General features: G+C 46.7%; 1 protein-coding gene across 3 annotated transcripts in view; it reads right to left on the reverse strand.

The window, feature by feature from the left end:
* lhx8a (LIM homeobox 8a) overlaps positions 1 to 15,276 on the reverse strand; it is a 47,309-nt gene extending 32,033 nt beyond the window's left edge. The window contains exons 1-6 of one of the 3 annotated variants that reach the window (XM_063065075.1): positions 15,257 to 15,276; positions 15,036 to 15,166; positions 13,727 to 13,801; positions 11,587 to 11,730; positions 4,199 to 4,320; positions 3,338 to 3,546 (exon numbers count right to left, since the gene is read on the reverse strand). In XM_063065075.1, coding sequence (XP_062921145.1) covers positions 3,338 to 3,546; positions 4,199 to 4,320; positions 11,587 to 11,730; positions 13,727 to 13,801; positions 15,036 to 15,119 — 634 coding nt within the window. In that variant the 5' untranslated portion in view covers positions 15,120 to 15,166; positions 15,257 to 15,276. Of the gene's footprint in view, positions 1 to 3,337; positions 3,547 to 4,198; positions 4,321 to 11,586; positions 11,731 to 12,139; positions 12,365 to 13,726; positions 13,802 to 15,035; positions 15,167 to 15,256 lie in introns of those variants that run through there. The other 2 variants (XM_063065077.1, XM_063065076.1) reach the window with 2 other exon arrangements.
* Positions 15,277 to 27,586: the final 12,310 nt, after the last annotated feature.

Consider the following 27,586-nt stretch of genomic DNA (forward strand, 5'->3'; position numbering starts at 1 on the left):
GCTTTTTTGACATTGATCAATAGAAAAGGACTCTTTCATGTCAAAGTGAAAACAGATTCCTACAAAGTGATCTATATTAATTAGAAAAGTAAAATACAATTGATTGCATAAGTATTCACCCCCTTTATGACACATCAAAATCATCACTGGTGCAGCCAAATGGTTTTACAAGACACATAATTAGTGACATGGAGATCACCATGTGCAATCAAGATATTTCAATTGATTGTAATAAAATTACACCAGTATCTGGGAGCTCCAGCTGCTGGCGAGTCAGAATCCTGGCAAAAGCTACAAGACAGAAGAGCCTTCAAGCAACTCCATGAAAAGGTTATTAGAAAGCACAAGTCAGGAGGGATACAAGAAAATTTTTCAAGTCACTGACTTAACTGAACTCCAAGAGTTATTCAATCATCAAGAAATGGAAAGAATATGGCACAGCTGTAAATCTGTCTAGAGCAGGCTGTTCTCAAAAACTGAGTGACCGCGCAAGCATAGGACTAGTGTGGGAGCCTACCAAGAGACTCGGTGACAACTTTGGAGTTACAAGCTTCAGTGGCTGAGATGGGAGAGACTGCACATACAACAACTGTTGCCTGGGTGCTTCACCAGTTGCAGCTTTAAGGGAGAGTGGCAAAAAGAAAGACACTTAAAAAAAAAACACTCATGAAATCTGGGCTAGAGTTTGCCAGAAGGCACGTGGGAGGCTCTGAAGTTTGCTGGAAGGCGGCGATATAGAAACATAGAAACATAGAAAATAGGTGCAGGAGTAGGCCATTCGGCCCTTCGAGCCTGCACCGCCATTTATTATGATCATGGCTGATCATCCAACTCAGAACCCAGCCTTCCCTCCATACCCCCTGACCCCTGTAGCCACAAGGGCCATATCTAACTCCCTCTTAAACATAGCCAATGAACTGGCCTCAACAGTTTGCTGTGGCAGAGAATTCCACAGATTCACCACTCTCTGTGTGAAGAAGTTTTTCCTAATCTCGGTCCTAAAAGGCTTCCCCTCTATCCTCAAACTGTGACCCCTCGTTCTGGACCTCCCCAACATCGGGAACAATCTTCCTGCATCTAGCCTGTCCAATCCCTTTAGGATCTTATACGTTTCAATCAGATCCCCCCTCAATCTTCTAAATTCCAACGAGTACAAGCCCAATTCATCCAGTCTTTCTTCATATGAAAGACCTGCCATCCCAGGAATCAATCTGGTGAACCTTCTTTGTACTCCCTCTATGGCAAGGATGTCTTTCCTCAGATTAGGGGACCAAAACTGCACACAATACTCCAGGTGTGGTCTCACCAAGGCCTTGTACAACTGCAGTAGTACCTCCCTGCTCCTGTACTCGAATCCTCTCGCTATAAATGCCAGCATACCGTTCGCCTTTTTCACCGCCTGCTGTACCTGCATGCCCACTTTCAATGACTGGTTTATAATGACACCCAGGTCTCGTTGCACCTCCCCTTTTCCTAATCGGCCACCATTCAGATAATAATCTGTTTTCCTATTTTTGCCACCAAAGTGGATAACTTCACATTTATCCACATTAAATTGCATCTGCCATGAGTTTGCCCACTCACCCAACCTATCCAAGTCACCCTGCATCCTCTTAGCATCCTCCTCACTGCTAACACTGCCACCCAGCTTCGTGTCATCCGCAAACTTGGAGATGCTGCATTTAATTCCCTCATCCAAGTCATTAATATATATTGTAAACAACTGGGGTCCCAGCACTGAGCCTTGCGGTACCCCACTAGTCACCGCCTGCCATTCTGAAAAGGTCCCGTTTATTCCCACTCTTTGCTTCCTGTCTGCTAACCAATTCTCCACCCACACCAATACCTTACCCCCAATACCATGTGCTTTAAGTTTGCACACTAATCTCCTGTGTGGGACCTTGTCAAAAGCCTTTTGAAAATCCAAATATACCACATCCACTGGTTCTCCCCTATCCACTCTACTAGTTACATCCTCAAAAAATTCTATGAGATTCGTCAGACATGATTTTCCTTTCACAAATCCATGCTGACTTTGTCCGATCATTTCACCGCTTTCCAAATGTGCTGTTATCACATCCTTGATAACTGACTCCAGCAGTTTCCCCACCACCGACGTTAGGCTAACCGGCCTATAATTCCCCGGTTTCTCTCTCCCTCCTTTTTTAAAAAGTGGGGTTACATTAGCCACCCTCCAATCCTCAGGAACTAGTCCAGAATCTAACGAGTTTTGAAAAATTATCACTAATGCATCCACTATTTCTTGGGCCACTTCCTTAAGCACTCTGGGATGCAGACCATCTGGCCCTGGGGATTTATCTGCCTTCAATCCCTTCAATTTACCTAACACCACTTCCCTACTAACATGTATTTCGCTCAGTTCCTCCATCTCACTGGACCCTCTGTCCCTTACTATTTCTGGAAGATTATTTATGTCCTCCTTAGTGAAGACAGAACCAAAGTAATTATTCAATTGGTCTGCCATGTCCTATGGTCTGATGAAACCAATATTGGGCATCTTGGCTATTAGACTAAATGCTATGTTTAGTATAAACCAAAGACCGCACATCAAAAACACACCATCCCTCCTGAGAAGCATGGTGGTGGCTGCATCATGTGGCGATGCTTCACTGCAGCAGGCCCTGGATGGCTTGTGAAGGTAGAGGGTAAAATGAATGCAGCAAAATGCAGGGAAATCCTGGGAGGAAAACCTGATGCAGTCTGCAAGAGAATGGCGACTTGGGAGAATACTTGTTTTCCAGCAAGACAATGACCTCAAACATAAAGCCTAGGATACACAGGAAGGGCTCAAAACAATAATGTCCTGGAGTGGCCAAATCAGAGTCTAAACCCCAATCCAATTGAGAATTTGTGGCTGGATTTGAAAAGGGCTGTTCACTCACAATCCCCATGCAATCTGACAGAGCTTGAGCAGTTTTATAAAGAAGAATGGGGAAAAATTGCAGTGTCCAGATGTGCAAAGCTGATAGAGATCTATTCACACAGACTCAAGGCTGTAATTGGTGCCAAAGGTGCATCTACTAAATACTGACTTGAAGTGGGTGAGTGACTATGCAATCAATTATTTTGTGTTTAATAATTGTAATAAAATTTAGACCACTTTGGAGAAATTTGTTTTTACTTTGGCACGAAAGAGACTTTTCTGTTGATCAGTGTCAAAAAAAGCCAAATTAAATGCACTATGATTCAAAGTTGTAAAACAACAAAACCATGAAAACTTCCGGAAAACTTCCAGGGGGGTGAATACTTTTCATAGGCACTGTACATCACTGGTAATAAACCTGATTCTTATCCCCTCACACAGATGAAGTATTACCATTGTTGAGATTGTCCAGCATGCAGTCATAGTGTATCCGACAAACCACCTTCTCCTCCACCAGAGCAAACTCCTCGCCCGTGGACAACTGCCGTTTGCAGGAGAAGCAAGCAAAGCACGCCAAGTGGTAGACGTTGCCCTTGGCTCGTCGGACCCAGTCCGTTGCGTGGATGTGCCGGCCGCAGCGGGCACACCGGGTGCCGTAACGCCTGTGAAAACAGCTAGGGTCAACAAGGGTCTGAGGTGCGCAGGCTGGAAAGCTGGCCGGAGGGTGAGGGAGAGGCGCGAAGGGGGGAAAAATGCAGAACAGAGGACAAGGGAGCAGTGTGGAGGCAGGAATCTGCTTAGTCCCACCTGATGCGCCTGACCTTTTTTTTTGTGCGGGAGAAGGGATTTGGGGGTTGCTGTACCTGATCTGTATTTGATCATTTTTTAGTATAATGGGGTGGTGGGATTTGGGAGTGGTTGATCAAGTTGCTTTGCTTTGCTTTCTTAGTTTTATGGCCACCTGGAGAACTGAATTTAGGCTCTGTATACTTTGATAACAAAATGAAACTTTGAACCCATTGACATGCGCCTGGACCATAACCCTCCATAAACCAATCCAAATTTCTCTGAGATGTTGAAGTCAAGCCCATATCCACTATAGTAGTCACTAAGTGGTCTGTGGGCTTCATACAAATTCCAACTTAGTACAAGTCCTAAAGTTCCACCAGAGGTCAGGGCACCCCTTCCACCTCACCTGAGAACAGGGCTTGTTCACACCCAGAGCGGCACGACAGAGGAAACCAGAGGCCAGGTAGTTAAACAATGGGACCCCAGCCAGACCGCACTATCCAACAAAGCAGCTGCAAATGGTACCTGAAATAATCCAGTTTGCAAAATATCTCTTGATCCTTGATGTAGCAACTGATGTGTCTGCCCAGGGAAGTTCTACACACACTGCAAGCCAGACATCGGACATGCCAACACAGCTCATTCACCTGTGGGAGGAAGGCAAGGTCTTAGTCAGTAGTGTATGGAGTAACCAGGCTCCACTATGGACCGTCCCAAGCTTGAGTGCAAAAGGAGGGTTGGGCAAGGGGCCAGCAACCCCATCCTGTAAAAGTCCAGAAACATCAGCAGAAACTGCAGAGACCTCGTTCCTGGGAGAGGAACAATCTGTGGTGGGGGCAGGTTGACAGACTGACCCAGAACAGAGGACTTTGGTGAGCTGCTTTCGGCAGGCTATATCCCTGTAGGGGAGATGGGCTCAGGTGCAAAGATGCCACCTGGATTATCCATTAGCTTCACCACAGTAACCTTTCGTGGACAGGATCAGAGGGAAGGATACACAGGAAAACTAATCAGAACTTGGAGATCCATGGAAACCAGTAAACAAACAGGAATTGAAAAAATTAAATACCTGGGTGGTACAGCTGTAGCCTCAGATCCAGGGACCCCAAGTTCAAACTCCACTGCTGTCCGTGTAGAGTTTGCACGGTCTCCCCGTGACCACTGCTGTCCGTGTAGAGTTTGCACGGTCTCCCCGTGACCACTGCTGTCCGTGTAGAGTTTGCACGGTCTCCCCGTGACCACTGCTGTCCGTGTAGAGTTTGCACGGTCTCCCCGTGACCACTGCTGTCCGTGTAGAGTTTGCACGGTCTCCCCGTGACCACTGCTGTCCGTGTAGAGTTTGCACGGTCTCCCCGTGACCACTGCTGTCCGTGTAGAGTTTGCACGGTCTCCCCGTGACCACTGCTGTCCGTGTAGAGTTTGCACAGTCTCCCCATGGCCATGTGGGTTCCCCTCGGGCACTTTGGTTCCCTCCCACATCCAGAGACGCAAGGGTCAGTGGGTCGATTGGCTGCTGTAAGCTGTGTGGGCGAGGGGTGGAATCTGGGGGGATTTGATGGGAGTGCAGGGGGAAATGAGGTGGGATCAGTGTAGGATTGGGGTCAATGGGTGGCTGGTGTTCAGCACAGACTCAATGGGCCCGAGGACCTGCTCCTGTGCAAGCAGAAAGCACCTTCACATGAACCACCCAACACTCGGACTAGAACCCTTGCCTTGTGGAATACCAACAGCAATGTTCTGGGTCGAATCCCAATATAAAACTGGTCCACTCAGACAAGACCACAAGACACAGAAGCAGAGTTAGACCATTCAGCGCATTGGATCCACTCCAGCAATCCATCATGGTTGATTTATTACTTCTCTCAACCCCATTCTCCTGCCTTCTCCCCATGATCTTTGATGCCCTGACTAATCAAGAACCTATCAACCTCCACATTAGATATACCCAATGACTTGTCCTCCACAGCTGTCCATGACAAAGAATTCCACAGATCCATTACCCTCTGGCGAAAGAAATTCCTCATCTCTGTTCTAAATGGACGTCCTTCTATTCCGAGGCTGGGCCCACTGGTCATAGATTCCTCCGCTGTAGAAAACATCCCATCTACAACCACACTGTCTAGGCCTTTCAATGTTTCAGTGAGAACCCGCACTGCCCCCCCCATACTCTAGTGAGTACAGAGTCAACAAATGTTCCTTATACACTAACCCTTTCATTTCTGGAATCATCTTCATAAACCTCCTCTGGCCCCTCTACAATGCCAGCACATTCTTTATTAGATAAGAGATCCAAAACTTCTCACGATACTCCAGGTGTGGTCTGACCAAAGCCTTATAAAGCCTCAGCAGAACATTAACAAGAGAAAGTCTGCAAATGCTGGAAATCCAAACAACATACACAGAAAATGCTGGAGGAACTCAGCAGGCCAGGCAACATTCATGGAAAAGAGTACAGTCAATGTTTTGGGTTGAGACCCTTCATCAGGATCCTGAGGAGGGTCTTGGCCCAAAATGACAACTGTACTCTTTTCCACAGATGCTGCCTGGCCTGCTGAGGTCCTCTAACATTTTGTGTTGTCAGCACAACATTGTTTTTATATTCTAGTCCTCTCGAAATGAATGCTAACATTGCATTTGCCTTCCTTACCACTGACTCAACCAGCAATGTGGAAATTGGTAAATACAATCTGGAGAGCGAAGAAATTATTTGGAGCCCAGGGAATGTCAGATAAACATTGGTTCCCTCCCACATTGGAGGTGTGCAGGCCAGCGGGTTGATTGGTTATTGTAAATTGTCCCCAGTGTGTGGGTGAGGGGTGGAATCTGGTGGGAGCCGATGGAAATATTGGGTGGGGGGGGCAGGGAAGAAGGTGATTGGTACAAATGGATCAAACACCAGAGATTCTGCAGATGCTGGAAATCCAGAGCAAAAAACACACACACACACACAATACAGGAGGAGCTCAGCAGGTCAGGAAGCATCCACATAGGGGAATAAACATGTGATGTTTCAGGCCATTAGTTGTAAATGGATCAATTTGTTTGCTACTGGAGGAAGTCAGCAAGTCAGAGCGTGTGTGCGTGCACGGCATGAGGGGTGGGTGTTGGAACTGGGACCCTGCATCAGTGAGGGGTGGGTGTTGGAACTGGGACCCTGCATCAGTGAGGGGTGGGTGTTGGAACTGGGACCCTGCATCAGTGAGGGGTGGGTGTTGGAACTGGGACCCTGCATCAGTGAGGGGTGGGGGAGGAACTGGGACCCTGCATCAGTGAGGGGTGGGTGTTGGAACTGGGACCCTGCATCAGTGAGGGGTGGGGGAGGAACTGGGACCCTGCATCAGTGAGGGGTGGGGGAGGAACTGGGACCCTGCATCAGTGAGGGGTGGGTGTTGGAACTGGGACCCTGCATCAGTGAGGAATGGGGGAGGAACTGGTCAACAGTGGCAACCAGAAGTCTGGATGGTGAGGGGTGTCTGAGGAATTGATTGATGTTGAAAATAGGACCCAGTATCAGTAAGGAGATGGAGAGGAATTGGACAACAGTTGGGGCCAGGATCACATAACAGTGAGGGGTGGGGGAGGAACTGGCCAATGTTTGAACCAGAACCTAGTGTTCCTAGTGTTGGTGGTGATGGTGGGGGGTGGGGCAGGGGTGGAAGAGGAGAAGGTATTTGTCAACATTGGAACCAGGGCCATACATCAGTGAGGGGAGGGGGACGAATTGGTCCACAAGACATAGGAATAGAATTAGGCCATTCAGCCCATTGAGTCTGCTCCACTATTCTTACATGGCTGATCCCAGATTCCACTCAACCCCATACATATCCTTTGATGCCCTGACCAGACCGAGTGACGACCAACTTCCACCTTAAATATACTCAAACTTTACCTCTGCCACAGTCTGTGGCAGAGCATTCCACAGATTTACCACACTCTGGCTTAAAATTTCTCCTTACCCCTGTACTAAAAGGTCGCCCATCAATTTTGAGATTCTGCCCTCTAGTTCTGAATACCCCACCATAGGAAACATCCTCTCCACATCCACCCTGTGTAGTCTTTTCAACATTCAATGTGTTTCAATGAGGTCCCTCCACATTCTTTTAAATTCCAGTGAGTACAGCCCAAAGCTGCCAAATACTCCTCATATTTTAACCTCTTCATTCCCAGAATCATCCCTGTGAACCTCCTCCGGACTCTCTCCAATGACAACATACCCTTTCTGAGATATGGGGCCCAAAACTGTTGGCAATACTCCAAGTACAGTCTGACTGGTGTCTTAAGCCGCCTCAGCATTATCTCCTTGTTTCTATATTCTATTCCCCTTGAAATAAACGCCAATATTGCATTGCCTTCTTTACCACAGTCTCAACCTGTAAATTAACCTTCTGGGAGCTTCGCACAAGGAATCTCAAGTCCCTTTGCATCTCTGATTTTAGAAATTTCTCCCCATTTAGATAATAGTCTGCACTATTGTTCCTTTCACCAAAATGCATCATACATTTCCAAACACTGTATTCCATCTGCAACATTTTTTGCCCATTCTTCCAATTTGTCCAAGTTCTGCTGCAATCGCATTGCTACCCCTTCACCTATCTTCAATAGGCTAGTCCTGGACTTATTTCCTGGCATAATTTACATATTACTGTTTAATTATTTATGGTTAAGAATATTTATACTCTATCCTTGGTTGGGGCAACTGTAATGAAAATCGATTTCCCTCGGGATCAATAAAGTATGACTATGACCATCTTCGTATCATCCACAATCTTTGCCACAAAGCCATCAATTCCATTATCCAAATCATTGACAAACCATGTGAAAAGTAGCGGTCACAATACTCATCCCCAGGAACACCACTGGTCACTGGCAGACAACCAGAAAAGATCCTTTTTAATCCTACTCGCTCCCTCCTGTCTGTCAGCCATTCCTCTATCCATGCCAGTACTTTTCCTGTAGCACCATATGATTTTATCTTGTTAAGCAGCCTCATGTGTGGCACCTTATCATATGCCTTCTGAAAACCCAAATAAATGACATCCACTGCCTCTCCTTTATCCACCATGTTTGTTACTTCCTTGGAGAACTCAGATTTGTCAGGCAAGATTTCCCTTTACCGACATCATGCTAACTTTAACTTATTTTATTATTAGTCTCCAAGTACCTCAACATTTCATCTTTAATTAGACTCCAACACTTTCCCAACCACTGAGGTTAGGCTAACCGGCCTACAATTTCCTTTTTTTTGGCCTTCCTTCTTAAAGAGTGGAATGATATTTGCAATCTTCCAGTCCTCTGGGACCATGCCAGAATCAAATAATTCTGGCAAGATCATGACCAACACATCTGTTATTTGTTCAGCAACCTCTCCCAGGACTCTGGGGTGTAGTCCATCAGGTCCAGGTGACTTTTCCACCTTAAGACCTTTGAATTTGCCGTGCACTTTTTCCTTTGTAATAGCAATGGCACTCACTCCTGCTCCCTGACACTCATGAACCGCTGGCGCACTGCTGGTGTATTCCACAGTGAAGACAGATGCACAGTACCCATTCAGTTCATCTGCCATTTCTTTGTCCCTCATTACTACCTCACCAGCATCATTTTCTATGGTTCAATATTAACTGTCACCTCCCTTTTATTCATTATATAATTAAAAAAGTATCCTGCTTTATCTTATTGGCTAGATTGTCATCTATTCCTTCTCCTTCTTGTAGCTTTTTTAATTGCCTTTTGTTGGAATTTAAACGCTTCCCACTCACTTTTGCTACCTTATATACTCTTTCCTTGCTTTTATGCAGTCCTTAACTTCTTGTCAGCCACAGTTGCCTACGTCCACCATCTGAGAACTTCTTCCTCTGTGGGACTTATCTATCCTGTGCCTTATGGACTATTCCCAGAAACTTCAGCCATCTCTGCTCTACCGTCATACTTGCCAATATCCTTATCCAATCCACCTGGGGAAGCTCCTCTCTCATGCCTCTGTAATTCCCTTCATTCCATTGCAATACTGATATATGTAACTTGTGCTACTCCCCCTCAAATTGCAGTCTGTATTCAATCATGTTACGATCACTGCCTCCTAAGAGCTCCTTTACATTAAACTTCCCAATATGATCTGGGTTATTACACAACACCCAATCTAAGATAGCATTTCCCCTAGTAGGCTCAAGCACAAGCTGCTCTAAAAAGCCATCAAATTCAATAGGCATTCAACAAATTCCCTCTCCTGATCCAACCACCAACCTGATTTTCCCAATCCCCTTGCATATTGAAGTCCTCCATTACAATTATGACATTACACTTATTACATGTCTTTTCCAGCTCACTTTGCAATCTCAACCCCACACCTTGGCTACTATTTGCGGGCCATGATTTCCATAATTTTTTTTTTAAACCCTTGCAGTTTCCTAACTCTACCCACAAAGATTTGATATTCGCTGACCCTATGCCACCTTTCTAAAGGTGTAACTCCATCTCTTACCAACAGAGCCACACCACTCCCTGTGCCTTTCTGCCTGTCCTTCTGATACAAAGTATATCCTTTGATGATAAGCTCCCAACTGTGACCTTCTTTCAGCCACCACTCAGTGATGCCCACAACGTGATACTGACCAATCTCTAATTGCACCATGAGTTCATCCATTTTATTCCAAATGCTACACGGATTTAAATACAGCACCTTCAGTCCTGCATTCTTTTCCCTTTTGAATGTTGCATGTGTAAAATTTAACTCTTTGCTGTCTTTATTTGTACCCAGTGACTGGCTTGTCCTTCCTTACATTCTTGTTACTCCCGTCATCTACTTGTAAACCTGTTGGCCCATGCTCAGCTCTATCATACTGGTTCCCACACTCCTGCCATATTAGTTTAAACCACTCCCAACCTCTCTTGTAAACCTGCGTACAAGAATATTGGTCGTCCTTGGACACAAGTGCAACCCATCCCTTTAGCACAGGTCAAAGGTTGGAACTGGGTCCGTGTCAGGATGACTTTCAGTGACAGTGGTTCAGCAGGTCATCGGGGTCGGCATTGTTCCGGATCTCAAATCTCCCATGTATTGGCATCTCACTGCCTTCTGACTCTCTGATCTGACTGTATGGAGTCAGGGCATATCAGTCAACATTCAGAAACACCAGTCTCCCAATATCAAACTCAATGCTATTATTGGGCAATTTAAACCCCCGATAGAGGCAAAACCCTCCCCATTATTGAGCACACATGCACAGAGTACTGTAGCAGGAAAGCAGCATTATCAAGGACCCCCACCACCTGGACCGTGCTCTCTTCTTGCTGCTGCTGCCATCAGGAAGGAGGGGTTCAGGTGCCTCAGAACCCACACCACCAGGTCAAGTTCAGTTATTACCCTTCAACCAAAGGAGATAATTCCACTCACCCCAACATGGAACTGTTCCCACAACTTATGGACTCACTTTTAAGAATCTTCATCTCGTGTCCTCAATATTTATTGCTTATATTGTTCTTTCATTTTGTATTTGCACAGTTCGTTGTTTTTCCTAAGTTGTTTATTTGCTTGTTTTTTTTTGCATATGGCCTTCCATTGATTGTATTTACTGTGAATGCCCGCAAGAAAATGAATCTTGCAGGTTTTATATGGTGATAAATCTATTACGATTTCTTTTGAACACGGTCTTGGTTCCGATCCTTCTCCCCCTTCCTCTCACACCCCACAACTGATTCTCCACCCGCTGTTTCCCCTCCCTCAAATTCCTGAACGGTCCGTGAACATTACCCTATTTTGCGATTTGTACTACTGCTGCAGCAATACAACAAACTTCAACTTCTAATAAACCTGACTCTGTCCAAGTTTCGCCAGTAAAGTTAGTGCGCCGCCTGGTTTATCCGCTAATCTCAGGCTCAAACCTGAAAGTAAGTTTGGAGCCCCGGCCCGGTCTCACCTTCAGTAAGTAGCGGTCCAGGATCTCCAGTCCGCAGCTGCTGCAGACGTTCCGGCCGGCTCGGGGGGCGGCAGCCGGCTGCGGAGACGGGGAAGCCGAGGCGGGCGAGCCATGATCATCCTGGGCCACTTGGTCAGAACCAGTCTGGAGAGAGCAAGAGCGAGAGGGGGTGAGGGAGAGGGAGAGTTAGCACGCGTATTCAAACTTCAGGTTAGTTTTATTTACGAGGACGTCGAAAGGTACAGTGAAATGCGCTGTTGGCGTTAACGACCCGCACAGTCGAAGGAAGCGCTGAGCGCAGCCCTCAAGCGTGACTGTGCTTTCGGTCCCAATACAGCACGCCCACAACTTAATACCACTATCCCATATATCTTTGGAATGTGGGGGGGGGGGCATAAACAAGAGATTCTGAAGATGCTTGAAATCCAGAGCAATACACACAAGACGCAAACTAGGCAACTTCAATAGAGCGGAGTAAACGGTCAGCGTTTTGGGCCGAGACCCTCGTCCAAAGATGCCGACAGTTTATTCTCCTCCACAGACGCTGCCTAACCTGCAGAATTCCTCTGACACTGTGCGTGTTACTCCGGAGGGACGCCACACGGTTACGGGGGAAACTTCTTGCGGACAGCGGCAGGAATTGAGACCGCATTCCGCCTGACAGGAGGGAAGGGGAGAGTAGGAAGCGAGTGGGATTGGGTACCGACGGGAGGGAAGGGGAGAGTAGGAAGCGAGTGGGATTGGGTACCGACGGGAGGGAAGGGGAGAGTAGGAAGCGAGTGGGATTGGGTACCGACGGGAGGGAAGGGGAGAGTAGGAAGCGAGTGGGATTGTGTACCGACGGGAGGGAAGGGGAGAGTAGGAAGCGAGTGGGATTGTGTACCGACAGGAGGGAAGGGGAGAGTAGGAAGCGAGTGGGATTGGGTACCGACGGGAGGGAAGGGGAGGGTAGAAAGCGAGTGGGATTGGGTACCGACAGGAGGGAAGGGGAGGGTAGAAAGCGAGTGGGATTGGGTACCGACGGGAGGGAAGGGGAGAGTAGGAAGCGAGTGGGATTGGGTACCGACAGGAGGGAAGGGGAGAGTAGGAAGCGAGTGGGATTGGGTACCGACAGGAGGGAAGGGGAGAGTAGGAAGCGAGTGGGATTGTGTACCGACGGGAGGGAAGGGGAGAGTAGGAAGCGAGTGGGATTGTGTACCGACGGGAGGGAAGGGGAGAGTAGGAAGCGAGTGGGATTGTGTACCGACGGGAGGGAAGGGGAGAGTAGGAAGCGAGTGGGATTGGGTACCGACGGGAGGGAAGGGGAGAGTAGGAAGCGAGTGGGATTGGGTACCGACAGCAGAGAATAGAGAGTAGGAAGCGAGTGGGATTGGGAACCGACAGGAGGGAAGGGGAGAGTAGGAAGCGAGTGGGATTGGGTACCGACAGCAGAGAATAGAGAGTAGGAAGCGAGTGGGATTGGGAACCGACAGGAGGGAAGGGGAGAGTAGGAAGCGAGTGGGATTGGGTACCGACAGGAGGGAAGGGGAGGGTAGAAAGCGAGTGGGATTGGGTACCGACAGGAGGGAAGGGGAGAGTAGGAAGCGAGTGGGATTGGGTACCGACGGGAGGGAAGGGGAGAGTAGGAAGCGAGTGGGATTGTGTACCGACGGGAGGGAAGGGGAGAGTAGGAAGCGAGTGGGATTGGGTACCGACGGGAGGGAAGGGGAGAGTAGGAAGCGAGTGGGATTGGGTACCGACGGGAGGGAAGGGGAGAGTAGGAAGCGAGTGGGATTGGGTACCGACAGGAGGGAAGGGGAGAGTAGGAAGCGAGTGGGATTGGGTACCGACAGCAGAGAATAGAGAGTAGGAAGCGAGTGGGATTGGGTACCGACAGGAGGGAAGGGGAGGGTAGAAAGTCAGTGAGATTGGGTACCGACAGGAGGGAAGGGGAGGGTAGAAAGCGAGTGGGATTGGGTACCGACAGGAGGGAAGGGGAGGGTAGAAAGCGAGTGGGATTGGGTACCGACAGCAGGAAAGGGGAGAGTAGGAAATGAGTGGGATTGGGTACCGACAGGAGGGAAGGGTAGAGTAGGAAGCGAGTGGGATTAGGTACCGACAGGAGGGAAGGGGAGGGTAGAAAGCGAGTGGGATTGGGTACCGAGCTGCAAGCGCTCCCAGGGTTCCGACCTCCTCTTACGAAGACAGCTTCAGACGGAGCCGACATCGCTTTCAACTGCAAGAGAGAAAAATGTGGGGTAAACGTTTATAATGCCTGCCGCCCGCATCGGTTTCCCCATACCACCCCCTGCTCCCCCTGTAGACCAGCTGTCCACCCACCGAAAGACTGGAAATCACATAGCCCGGGTTGGGACTACCAAGAGGCAGCCCACTCCCCAGAGCGGGCACTTAGCGCTGATTGTGATGTGACGATTCTCTGCGACCCGCGGCCAGGTGAAGCCTTTATAGCCGCTGGTTAACGTCAGTATAAGCGAGTCCAGTCCTTGAGGGGGAGGGGTGCGGAGCCTGCTTTCTCTTCCCCAGTAATTAACGTTTTTTTTTCCATCTTTGGAGAGACAACGCCGAGCGAGTGAATTTAATATCGGACACTTGACAGGTAATTGCTGCGAGTGCGCTCCGGTTCGTTCATTGGAGAGCAGCCGCTCACAATAATCACCCGCGCAGGTGATTCGCGTTAACTGGCCAAAGATTAAAACTCTCCCTAAATTAACCCTTCAGAAGGAAATTACTCTACAGGGTTATTTAGAAAAAGACTTGAACTAGAGTTGTCTAAACACAAGAGATGTTGCAAGTCCTGAGCAATACACAAGCTGTAGAAGCAGCTCAACAGGTCAGGCAGCAGCTTTGGAATAAACGGATGTTTTGGGCCGACACTCTTCATTAGGACTTTCGGGACGGATTATTCATTTCCATCGATGCTGCCTGACCTGTTCAGTTCCTCCAAACTTTTGTGCGTTGCATGCTTACACCGGACCCATCAACCTCGCGTCGCTCACCGCCATTAAATGTGAAAATGTTTTGGCTTCTGTTGTTTTCCTAAATATGGAAAGCGCCGTTCACTGGAGGTGCCAAGCGAATTGATATTGGCCGACTATTGAGCCAGCCCCCAGGTGAATTCGGTGGAACAAACACCGTCGGGGGCTCCCAGCCCCCTCCGGTTATGGGCCTTCGGTGCATCTACCGGGATAATTCAGGATAGTTTGATATCATTTCTAGTACACAAGTGTAAAGGCGGACGAAATAAGTGTTCCTCTGGATCCGATGCAGCGCAAAAAGGAAAAGAACACGTTCACAATAAATAATTCCGTAAGACAGCGAGGTTTGATGCGTTAACGGGGTCATGGAGTCCACAAGACAAAGGAGGAGAGGATCCTGCCCCCACCCCCACGGAACAGTTACTGCTGCCTTGAGTTGGCCGCCAGTTTCCTCTTTCAGAAGGACCTGCTTACCCCTCGCAAGCACGCACTGCCTGTCCGCCTGTCGCCGGCTTCCGCGCAGCACATCAGCGGCTCTGCGCTGCTCTTCCAGTACATCTCACTCACGGCCGCTCTCTCCACCCCGCCGGGCTCCCAGCGACCCCCTTTAAAACGCAAATATAAATGGTAGCTGGAAGTCAAATCCGAATCGCGTGCGCTCCGAGTGGTTACGGTGTCATTTCTACTAAAGTTACCTCGGCGGATGGAAGTTTTACTGCAGCAGACCACACCTCTCCAACGTAACAGCCCCCTGGCCATCGGAGCACTTTTATTCAATACGAACAAAAAACATCTAGTTCACCCCCCCCCTTCCTCTGCCGTGCTGAGCCAGAAGTCTAATCTAACCATCTTTTTTTTTTATCTCTGATCGGTTACAGGGCTCTGTTGAAATCTAAACACGGGCTCGGGTTACAACCCCCGCAGTCTTTGAAGGGAACGAGCAGATGAAAACATTTGCCGTCTCGGCACGGCATAGTGCGTGGCTGTGGCCGCGGCCGCTCCCCATTCCCTCTGAGTCCAGGCGTGTTTCTCCCGTTGAGAAAGAGAAGCTCGCTCTGGTACTGTAATTAAATTAACTCCCCACCGGTAATCGCCGGCATCTGAACCATATTAATAATATTTTACTAGGGACAAAGCCCACGAGGAATGGGTCTTTAATCATTACCAATAAGCGGGCACCTCTTACACCGGGTGCAATCGCTAATAGAGGCAATCATTGCCACAGAGACACCCTGCTCTTGTGAGCGAGGTGAGCGGCTTCCCAGAATCAGTTGTCATGGAGGGTACAATTCTTGGCTTCCACCCGGAATCGCACTGATAGGGATGGGGCCCTGCATCCACCTAACCAAGTCCTTGAGGATAGGCACAAGAGATGCTGCAAACCCAGAGCAACACACGCAAAATGCTGGAGGAACTCAACAGGTCAGGCAGCATCTATGGAGGGGAATAAGCAGTCGACATTTTGGGCGGAGATCTTTCATCGGGATTGGAAAGGAAGGGGAAAGAAGCTGGAAACTGCCGCATGAAAAAAAAATGGAGGGCTTTGGGAAGGGATAGTTTGGTCGTCGAGTAAGTTAAAGGGTCCGCAGAACATCATGGGCCGAATTGCCTACACTGTTCTGTCACAAGGATAGAAGAAATAGGAGCAGGAGTAGGCCATTCCGAGCCCGCCCCGCCATTCAATAAGATCATACCTGATCTGGCCATGGACCCATCTCCACTATCGGCCCCTTTTTCCCATAACCCTTAATTCCTCTACCATGCAAAATTCTATCCAACAATCCAATGTTTCTGTTGGAACTATTCAAAGTTCTATGAATCGCCATCGCATGTAAATGAAATGAGTCCATGCAGTTTATTAAAAACGCAAACACGAGGAATTCTGCAGATGCTGGAAATTCAAGCAACACACATCAAAGTTGCTGGTGAACGCAGCAGGCCAGGCAGCATCTCTAGGAAGAGGTACAGTCGACGTTTCAGGCCGAGACCCTTCGTCAGGACTAACGAAGTTAGTTCACCAGCAACTTTGATGTGTGTTGCTCTGCAGTTAATCACCATTTTACCTTGTTCTACTGCAATGCACTGTGTAATGATTTGATCTGTATGAACAGAATCCAAGTCAAGTTTTCACCGTATCTCAGTACATATGATAATGATAACCCAGTCTACCAATTAATGTAGGTGGGTAACCACCACGTTCAACACAGGTAAGGTCCTTCCCGCCATTGAGCAAATCTGTTAGTAATCCCTGAGGAAATAACAAACAGGATTTACAAAAGAGAATCGTTGGATGTTGTGTACTTGGACTTTTAAAAGGCACTTGACAAGGCGCCGCACACGAGGCTGCTAAACGAGTTAACAGCCCAGGGTAGTACAGTAAAGGTACTAGCATGGATAGAGCATTGGCTGATTAGCGGGAGGAAAAGAGTGCGAGTAAAGGGAGCACATTTTGATTGGCTAGTGGTGTTGGGACCGCGTCTTTTTATGTTGTATGTCAATGATTCGGATGACGCAATTGATGGCTTTGTGTCTAAGTTTGTGGACAATGCGATGGAGATGCAGGTGGGGTTGAGGAAGCAGGGAGGTTATATAACGAGTTAAACAGATTAGAAGAATGCACAGAGAAGTGGCAGATGAAATGCAGTGTTAGGAAGTGTATAGTCATACACTTTGGTAGAAGGAATAAAAACGTAGACTGTTTTCTAAACGGGGAGGAAATTCAAAGTCCGAGGTACAAAGAGATTTGTGAGTCATTATGCAGGATTCCCTAAAGGAGTACTGGCAGGTTGAGTCGGTGGTGAGGAAGGCAGATGCAGTGTTAGCATTCATTTCGGCAGGACTAGAACATACAAACAAGCATGTCATGTTGAGTCTTCGTAAGGCACCGGTGAGGACTCACTTGGAGTATTGTGAGCAGTTTTGGGCCCTTTTTCTAAGAAAGGATATGCTGACATCACGAAAATAATTTATTTAGCCAGAGAGGGGTGAATCTGTTGCCACAGGTGGCTGTGGAGACCAAGTAACTGGCAGTATTTCAGGCGGAGGTTGGTCGATTCTTGGTAAATCAGGGCGTGAAAGGTTACGGAGAGAAAGCAAGGGAATGGGATTGAGAGGCATTGGATTATGCATGATCAAATGACGGAGAAGACTCGATGGGCCGAATAGCCTAATTCTAGTCCTTTGTCTTATAGTCCTACACTGAGAACGGTTGCAGGAAAGCAGCATCGATGAAGAACCCCCATCACCCGCCATTCTCTCTTCTCGCCGCTGCCTCCAGGAAGAAGGTACAGGAGCCTCAGGACCCGCACCGCCAGGTTCGGGAATAGTCATTACCCCTCAGCCATCAGGCTTCTGAACCGGGGGGATTTCTTCACTCATGTTCACTTGCCCCATCATTGAAATGTTCTCACTACGCATGAACTCACTTTCAAGGACTCTTCATTTCATGTGTCGATATTTATTGCTTATTTTTTTCTCTCAGCTGAAGTTGGTAAAACCGGAGGTGTGGACATAGCCAAGCACACTCATTTCTCAACTGCTAGGAACTTTCGGCTTATTCGCGTGGTGTTCAGTGTTCTGGCTTTCTTAAGATTTACATAAATATTGCGATGTAACCCTAATAATTCAATACTATTGGGTAGTGACTTTGAGATGATACCCATTGTAGATATTACTCTTGGGACAATGTATACCCTGTTCATGTTCCAAAGTCTTTCAATTTCCTCTTTTAATTCAGCGTATTTCTGGTGTCTTCCACATTGATTTCTGGATGTTATGTGTGTTTGGAACGGCTATTAAATATGTTGTTCTTGCTTGTTTGTCCTGTATTATATCGGGACTGTTATTGTGGATTGTCCTATCTGTAATAACTGATCAGTCATAACATAATTTGTGGTTTTCTGACTCTAAAACTGGATCAGGTTTGTATTTATAGCAAGATGTGATTTCATTCATGAGTTTGTACTTTAAAGCAAGATTTTGATGAATGATGTTAGGCACTTGATTGTGCCTGTGTAAGTAGTCATTGTGTTATTATTATTGATACTACTATTTTCTTTTTGATTATTTACACAGTTTTTATTACACTTTGTCCGCCTCTGTGCGGCTTTTCATTGATTCTATTGTGTGCGTGTTTTGTATTTACTGCGAATGTCCGCAGAAAATGAATCTCGGGGTTGTAAATGTGACATATACGTATTTTGTTAATAAACTTGCTTTGAAGTTTGAAAGTACCTGATTGTTAGTATGGACATAGTGCTGGAGGGACGCTCTGTGTCCAACACCTTACAGGAGAAGGGTCGGCTTTGTAGGTGTTGCATTCCAGTGACGCGGGCATAGTCGGACTGGATTAGTCTACAGAGAAACAACCCGTGGGGTCACCAACTCGGGCGGCTCCTGACCAAGTGCTGTTTGACACTATTCCTTAGTCCACAGTACGCTGTTCACAGATGCACTCACCTTTGCAAGGAAATCACCCCTGCAGGAAAGGCTCTCTCAAATTTCTACGGATGTACTGTGCAGCGTTCTAATTGGTTGCATCACCGTCTGGTATGGAGGGGCCGCCGCACAGAAAAGTCTACAGGGAGTTGTAAACTCAGCCAACTCCATCAAGGGCACCAGCCATTCCAGCATGAGTACATCTTCAAAAAGCGATGTCTCAGAAAGGCGGCATCTATCATTAAGGTCCCCGTCACCCAGGACATGCCCTCTTCTCATTGTTATTGAGGAGGAGGTACAGGACTCGCTCAATGTTTCAGGAACAGCTTCGTCACCACGGTATTTTTGAAGGGACAATGAACCCAATGTGAATGTACGCTATTTTCGTTCTTATTGTTCTTCGTTTTATTCCTTATTGTAACTTACAGTCGATTTTATGTATTGAACTGCATTCCTAACTCCGCCAAGCCGGCTGCGAAAGGGGGAGGGTTGGGCACGGGGCTAAAAACCCAGACCTACAGAAAGACCAACAGAAGCTCAACGGACCCCATCTCTGGGAGACGAAGGACAAGGCTGGCCACACCTAGGAAAACTTGAAAGACTGGCCGAGGACGGAGTTAAGTGAAGCGCTGTCGGCAGCCTTTGTCCCGGGGCGATGGTTTTAAGAAGAAGACTATACTGTACTGCTATCGTAAAAAGTAACAAGTTTCACGACATCTGTCAGCGATAATAAACTTGATTTTGATCCTGGGTCACTGGCGGTTTGTTTTAGTTTGATGGGTGGAAGGTGCAGAGTTCAGGAGGCAGAACACCAGGGAAGAAGTGCGAATTGATTTCCTAGTTCAAGTTTATTGCCAAGTGCTTGCCCCCAGCATTTAAGGTCCGGGTCCACGCCCGTTGCCGGCATGGGAGCGGAGAGCTTCAAGTTGTGGAAAATGGGTGCGGGCTGCAGATTTTTTGTTTGTTTGTTAGAACAGAGATGAGGAGGAATTTCTTTAGCCCAAGGGTGGTGAATCTGTGGAATTCATTGCCACAAGATGGCTGTTCAGCCCAATTCATTGAGCACCGTATACTTAAAGCGGAGGTTGATATGTTCTTGATTAGGCAGGGTGACAAAGGTTACGGGGAACAGGCAGGAGAACGGGTTTGAGAGGGATAATAAATCAGCCATGATAGAATGGCAGAGCGGACTCGATGGGCCGAATGGTCGTGCGAGTGTGTTTCCATATGTTCTAATTGAGTTCTTTCTTGTAAAGATTGTGCATAATTTATGGTCGTTTTTCTTGAGACTGCCACTTATTGATGTGCCTGTGATGTTATTTTGCACTATTTATATTGTAGCTTAAATTATTTTATACCTTTGCGTTATACTGCTGCCTCAAAACAACAAATTTCACGTCATGTAAATCAATGATAATAAATCTAGAGTAACTTTTTAATTTCACCCATGTCCCGCTCCCATGAGGGAAGAGGCTACGTAGCACCCACACCAGGACCACCAGACTAATAAACAGTTATCTTCCCAGAGCAGTAAGGCTCATCAACACCTCCACCTGATAACTGCGACTTTTTAATTTCTCGTCAGTCCCCTCCGTACAACCTAGCATCGGACAGATCGTAACCCAGAACTGGAATCAATTTGGGACAGGAAACCTTCTACAACGGGTAGTCAGAACTGCCCCGAGTGATGCGCCATTACAGAAAGGTGCCGGACATGACCCATGACCATCATGCAGGATCTCGCCCTCCCTGCTCGTAGACTGTTCGTACCACCCCCAGCAGGAAGGAGGCTACGTATCATCCACTCCAGGACCACCAGACAGTCCTGATGAAGGGTCTCGGCCCGAAGCATCCAGTGTACTCTTTTCCACAGTTCCTCCTACATTTTGTGCGTGTTGCTTGGATTTCCAACATCTGCAGATTTTCTCTTTTCCTCCAGCATTTTGAGTGTGTTGCTTGGACTTCCAGCATCTGCTCATTTTCTCTTGTTCGTGATTGCCTTTACTTTCCCCAAGCAGTAAGACTGATCAACACCTCCACCCACTAACCCACCCCTCCCCACCCCCGACCACCACTACTCTATCATTTCCTGTCAGTCACCCTGTGTACAGACACTCCGTGCCTGATCTCACTTTACAATCAATCTAGGTATATAAGCTATTTGATGTTTATATTTATAGGATCCACCTTGTCCCAGGGTGAGACCCTTTGCTTTTAGTCCTGATGAATGGTCTCTGGCCGACACTTCATCTGTTTGTTTCTCTCTATAGATGTTGCCTGGATCGTTCCAGCATTTTGTATGTACGTAAGCGCGCCGAGTTTCCAGCAGCCAGACACGGGACTCGGCTCAGAAATCCTTACAGCAACTGCTACATCGGCTTCTCGTGAACTACCCCACCCCCGATTATTTTAGTTGGAAATTGTGTTAATTCGTTTTTTTTTCCCAGGACACAATCCAACTCTATTGGTGCAGGTGAATCACTGTGTTACGGATTTTATATACCCTTTAAATATTATATATATTCTTTGATACATCCCCTGTGTCTATGTTATACCAATAATGGCGAGTATTCTTGTAGAAAAGAAGCACTTCTGTAAATCTCCCTGACAGGCATATTTCACACTTTGTAATGATTTTGTGAGTTACAAATGTAATTTTGTAACCTCAGTGAGTTGAATAACTAGATTGGGAGGCTGTTACTGTGGGCACTTGACAGCGTGAACAATGTTTTATATTAAACACCAGAGATTCTGCAGTTGCCGGACATCCAGAGCAACACACACAAAATGCTGGAGGAACTAAACGTCGCCTCTATATTCCTCTCCATAGATGCTGCCTGTCCTGCTGAGTTCTCTGGCGTTTTGTGTGTGTTGTTCATTTTATCTTTTGTTTGATATGACACGAAAGAATAGCCATTTATTTATAAATAAACGGAAACATTTTCAGATTGAAATGTTCTTAATTATTTTAAAGGTTTTTAATTTATTTTGAGGGTGACATTAGATGCAGGAACACTATTTCCTCTCTATCTGGTATGTTCTGCCAGCTGCGTGCGGCCAAGGCAATCTTTCGTGAGTTCCCCTTTCACAGATTTAGTCTAATATAAATTCTGACTTTCAAGCTCATAATTTACATGCAGTCCTTCCTTTCAAATACACGCTAACCTGTTTCTCACAGACCCCCCCCCAAAAAAAAAACTGCCGCCGGTGGCCAGTTGGTATAGAACTCGAAAAGTATTGAATATCGATTCACCCCTGGATTTTAGAACGGGACATAGACCATAGGACACAGAACTCAGTGCAGACCTTCCGGCCCATGGTGCTGTAACAAACTTTTAACCTAGAGCAAGGCCAGTTTAACCCTTCCCTGTCACAAAGGAGAAGACTTGGTCTGTCACCAAACACTGGGAAATTTCTACAAATGTGCAGTGAAGAGCGTTTTTAGTCGTTGCATCACCATCTGGTATGCCCCCCACCCCCACTGAACAGGATCGGAAAAAGCTGCAAAAGGTTGTAAACTCAGCCTCCCCAGCTTCCAGATACCTTCAAAAGGCGATGCCTCAAAAAGGCGGCATATATCATTATGGGCCCTCATCACCCAGGACATACCCTCTTCTCATTACTACCATCAGGGAGAAGGTACATACATACTCTTTATGTTTCAGGAACAGCTTCTACATCAGATTTCTGAATGGACAATGAACCCACGAATACTACCCCAGTATTTTTGCATCACTTGATTTACTTTTTTATATATACTTAATGTAATTTATAGATTTTATTATTATTTATTGCAATATACTGCTGCCGCAGAACAACAACTTTCACGACATATACCAGTGTTATTAAACCTGATTTTGGGTTCTCGCCATTTCTCGATCATCAATGTCCCTGTGGGAGTTTAACGCGTAAAAAGACCACGTGGCGGCTGCTACCAAACTGAGCGCATCAAAAGTCGTTCGAAACTGGAGAAACTTTAGCCGAGCTGTAATTGTAGGAGCCTGATATCTTGGTTCCACGCACCGATGACTTAAAAGGGTTTATATGGATTTCTAGAAATGTTTTAAACGAATCGGCGTTGGAACTTTTTATTCAGAGCGCGGCATCGGGCAGTTTTCTGCTTCGGAATAAACCCGGAGCTACAACCAATGAATATTCAGGCGGGGATCAGATTCAGATTTTAAAGTTCTTGATTAATTACGGAGAATGGGGTTGAGAGGAATAATAAATCCCTCTCAATGGCGGAACGGACCAGATTGGCCGAATATCCTAACTCAGTTGCTGAGTCTTCCCGTCTTCATAACACTGGCATTTGTCGTGAGTTTTGTTGTGGGGGTTAGAGTTATATTTTAAACTGAGGGAGGAACTGGGGGCGAATTACCGCAAAGCGTCACTTCAGTTTCCTTGACAACATACAACATAGATCAGTACAGGTCAGCGCAGTTCTTCGGCCCACGATGTTGTGCCGACCTTTTAACTCGCTCTAGGACCAATGTAACCATTCCCTCCGACGTAACAATAATAACTGCACTCACTTCTCTTCCCTCACATCTTCAACATCTGGCACACTGCTAGTGATCTAGGTGATCACACAACGAGATCTAGGTGTTCTTGTACATCAGTCACTGAAAGCAAGCATGCAGGTACAGCAGGCTGTGAAGAAAGCTAATGGCATGCTGGCCTTCATAACAAGGGGAATTGAGTATAAGAGCAAAGAGGTCCTTCTGCAGCTGTACATGGCCCTGGTGAGACCACACCTGGAGTACTGTGTGCAATTTTGGTCTCCAAATTTGAGGAAGGACATTCTTGATATTAAGGGAGTGCAATGTAGGTTCACAAAGTTCATTCCCGGGATGGCGGGACTGTCATATGTTGAAAGATCGGAGCGACTGGGCTTGTATACTCTGGAATTTAGAAGGCTGAGAGGGGATCTTATTGAAACATATAAGATTATTAAGGGATTGGACACGCTGGAGGCAGGAAGTATGTTCCCGCTGATGGGTGAGTCCAGAACCAGAGGTCACAGTTTAAGAATAAGGGGTAGGCCATTTAGAACGGAGTTGAGGAAAAACTTTTTCACCCAGAGAGTGGTGAACATATGGAATGCTCTGCCCCAGAAGGCTGTGGAGGCCAAGTCTCTGGATGCTTTCAAGAAAGAGATGGATAGAGCTCTTAAAGATAGCGGAATCAAAGGTTATGGGGATAAGGCAGGAACTGGATACTGATTGTGGATGATCAGCCATGATCATAGTGAATGGTGGTGCCGGCTCGAAGGGCCGAATGGCCTACTCCTGCACCTATTGTCTATTGTCTATAGTGTCTTCTACAGTGAAGACTGATGCAAAATACTCATTCAGTTCAACTGCCATCTCCTCGTCCCCTTTATCATTTCTTCTACCTCATTTTCTAGCAGTCCTATATCCACTGTCATCTCTCTTTTATTCTTTATATACCTAGAAAAGCTTTTTTCTATCCACCTTGATCTTTGTTTGCTACCTTGCTTTCATATTTCATCTTTTCCCTCCTAATGATTCTTTTAGTTGCTTTCTGTAGGTTTTTAGAAGCTTTCCAATCCTCTATCTTCCCACTGGTTTTTGCTATGTTGTATGCCCTCTCTTTTGCTTTTACATTAGCTTCGACTTCCCCGCGACAAACTGCTCTGAAAAGCCATGTCAGAGGCATTCAACAAATTCAATCTCTTGAGATCCATTACCAACCTGATTTTCCCAATCTACCTGCATGTTAAAATCTCCCATGATTGCCCTTTTGACACGCCTTTTCTATTTCCTGTTGTAATCTGTGGTCCACATCCCAGCTACTGTTAGGAGGCCTGAATATAACTGCCATCAGGGTCCTTTTACACTTGCAGTTTCTTTGCTCTACCCACAAGGTTTCAACATCTTCTGATCCTGTCACATCTTTCTAATGACTTGATGCCTTTCTTTACCAGCAGAGCCATTCCATCCATTCTGCCTATGTTCCTATCCCTGCAATACAATCTGTAACCTTGTAACCTCCCAACTACAACCAATCCTTCAGCCACGATTCAGTGATGGTCACAACATCATACCTGACCATCTGTAAAAGTACGACAAGATCATCCACTGTGCATTGAGATATAATACTTTGAGTCCTGTATTTACTACGCTTTTTGATTCTGCATCCCAAATGCACTGACACGCACCCTGCTGGCTGCAATTCTGTCCTGTCATCTGCCTGCCCTTCCTGACAGTCTGACAGCACACTTTTTTTTTACCACCCGTCCTACCCTGAGTCCCTTCATTCGGGCTCCCAACCCCCCCTCCCGCCAGATTAGTTTAAACCCTCCCCAGTAACTCTAACAAACCTGTCCACGAGAATATTGGTCCCCCTCGGGTTGGGGTGCAACCCTTCACTTTTGTACAGGTTATACCTCCCCCAGAAGAGATCCCACTGATACAGGAACATGGAGCCCTTCCCCCTGCATCAGCATCTCAGCCACACATTCATCCAGAAATTACAACCCGGGAGGTCCTGCTTCTCAGCTTTCTACCTAGCTCTCTAAGTTCTCTCTTCAGGACCTCTTTGCTTTTCCTATGTGATTGGTACTGATATGTACCAAGGCACCTGGCTGCTCTCCCCCCACCCCCGAAATATTGTGGACATGATCTGAGATGTCCTGACCCTAGCACCTGGGAGGTAACATAGCATCCAGTTCCTCCCGGTTCATGGCCACAGAATCTCCTGTCTGTTCCTCTGACTATTGAGTCTCCTATCACTGCCACTCCCCTCTTCTCCCTCTTTCCCTTCTGCACCACGAACCAATGCTCAGTACCAGTAACCTGGTCATCGTGGCGTTCCCCTAGGAGATCATCCCCCACAACATTATCCAAAGCAGTATGTTTATTACTGAGGGGAGTGACCACAGGGGTGCTCTGTGCTATCTGCCTATTTGCCTTCCCATTTTTTCTGACAGTCACCCAGCTACCCACCTCCAGCAACTTCGGGGTGACTGTAACTCTGATTGATTATCTCCTCACTCTCCCATACAAGCCAAAAGGTCATCCAGCTGCTGCTCCAGATCCCTAACATGGTCTTCAATGAGCTGCAGTTGGATGCACTTCACACAGATGTTGTTCCCTGGGAGACTCTGGCTCTCCCAGGATTCCTACATCGGCATAAATCGGGACATGTATCATTGGTTTATTGTTGTTGCAGATAAGGAGGAACTGTGAAAATGTTTGTTTTGCCTGTCAACCATAAAGATCATTTCATTGTATCAATGTATGGAGGTAGTAGAAGGGTGAATAATAACAGAATGCAGAATAAAGTGTAGAACAGCTGTTACAGACAAGGAGTAGAATGGTTCGTACAGGCAAAGAGCAGAATGGTTGTTACAGACAAGGAATAGAATGGTTGTTACAGGCAGGGAGTAGAATGGTTATTACAGACAAGGAGTAGAACAGTTGTTACAGGCAAGGAGCAGAATGATTGTTACAGGCAAGGAGTAGATCTGCAATGAGTTGCCACACTCCAGCACCATCTTGGAAAACATCAGAGCAGAGAGATCCCTTGGAATAAAATGTTGAAGAGGCAGATTATAAACACAAGAGATTCTGCAGTTGCTGGAAATCCAGAATTACACACACAAAATGCCGAAGAACTCAGCAGGTTAGGTAGAGAGGAATAAAAAGTCAATGTGTCAGAGCCAGACCCTTAGATGTTGCTTGATCTGCTGAGTTCCTCCAGCACTTTTTAGTGGACAGTTTGCATTGAAGTTTTCTTTGGAACTAGAGGGTGTAGGAAGATGATAAATGAGGAATGCAAACGGTGCAGGAACTCTGTCCACCGACGTCTGCCTGCTCGGAGATGTGAGGCACCCTGGATAGTGGGAGGCCGGATGCAGAGGTAGTTGAGATGTTTCTGCATAGTGGGGAGTTGATGGAATCCAGTACCCTTCACCAAGAATCCAGAATCACAGAAAATTAATATTCCAAACAACAAATGGCTCCAATTGTTTTAGAACATAGAACAGGAATTGCACATTGGAGACATGAGAGGCTGCAGATGCTGTTATCTGGAGTTTCTTGCTATGTGCTGGAGGAACTCAGTGGGTTGAGTAACATCTCCGGTGGGGGTGTTGTGGATGAGAGGTGGATATGGGGTCAGAATCAGGAATTTCCACAAGAGCAATTTTACTTTCTAGGCAAGGGATGGGTCAACTATGATTAGCTATAACCAGAGGCAGAGATCGAGTGGGTAGTCAGAGATCTCTTCCCAGGGTGGAAATGGTTAATATAAGGCGGAAGAATTTTAAAGTGATTGAATAAAAGTTTAGGGGGATGTCAGAGGTAGGTTTTTGACACAGTGCGTGGTGGTAGCAGGGAACACCCTGCCATGGGTGGTGTTCGAGGCAGAAGGGACATTTCGGAGATTCTTAGGTAAACAGTTTGATAGAAAAATAGAGGACTATGTAGGAGGGAAGGCAAGGTTGACCTTAGAGCAGGTTCAAAGCTCCGCACAACATTGTGGGTGGAAGGGCCTGTACTGTGCTGTTGTGTTCTATGTTCTCATTCATACTCTGGTCTGACTTTCTCAAATGAATTACT

The sequence above is a fragment of the Mobula hypostoma genome, chromosome 12 (assembly GCF_963921235.1).
Source record: "Mobula hypostoma chromosome 12, sMobHyp1.1, whole genome shotgun sequence".
In the NCBI taxonomy this organism is placed as follows: Eukaryota; Metazoa; Chordata; class Chondrichthyes; order Myliobatiformes; family Myliobatidae; genus Mobula; species Mobula hypostoma.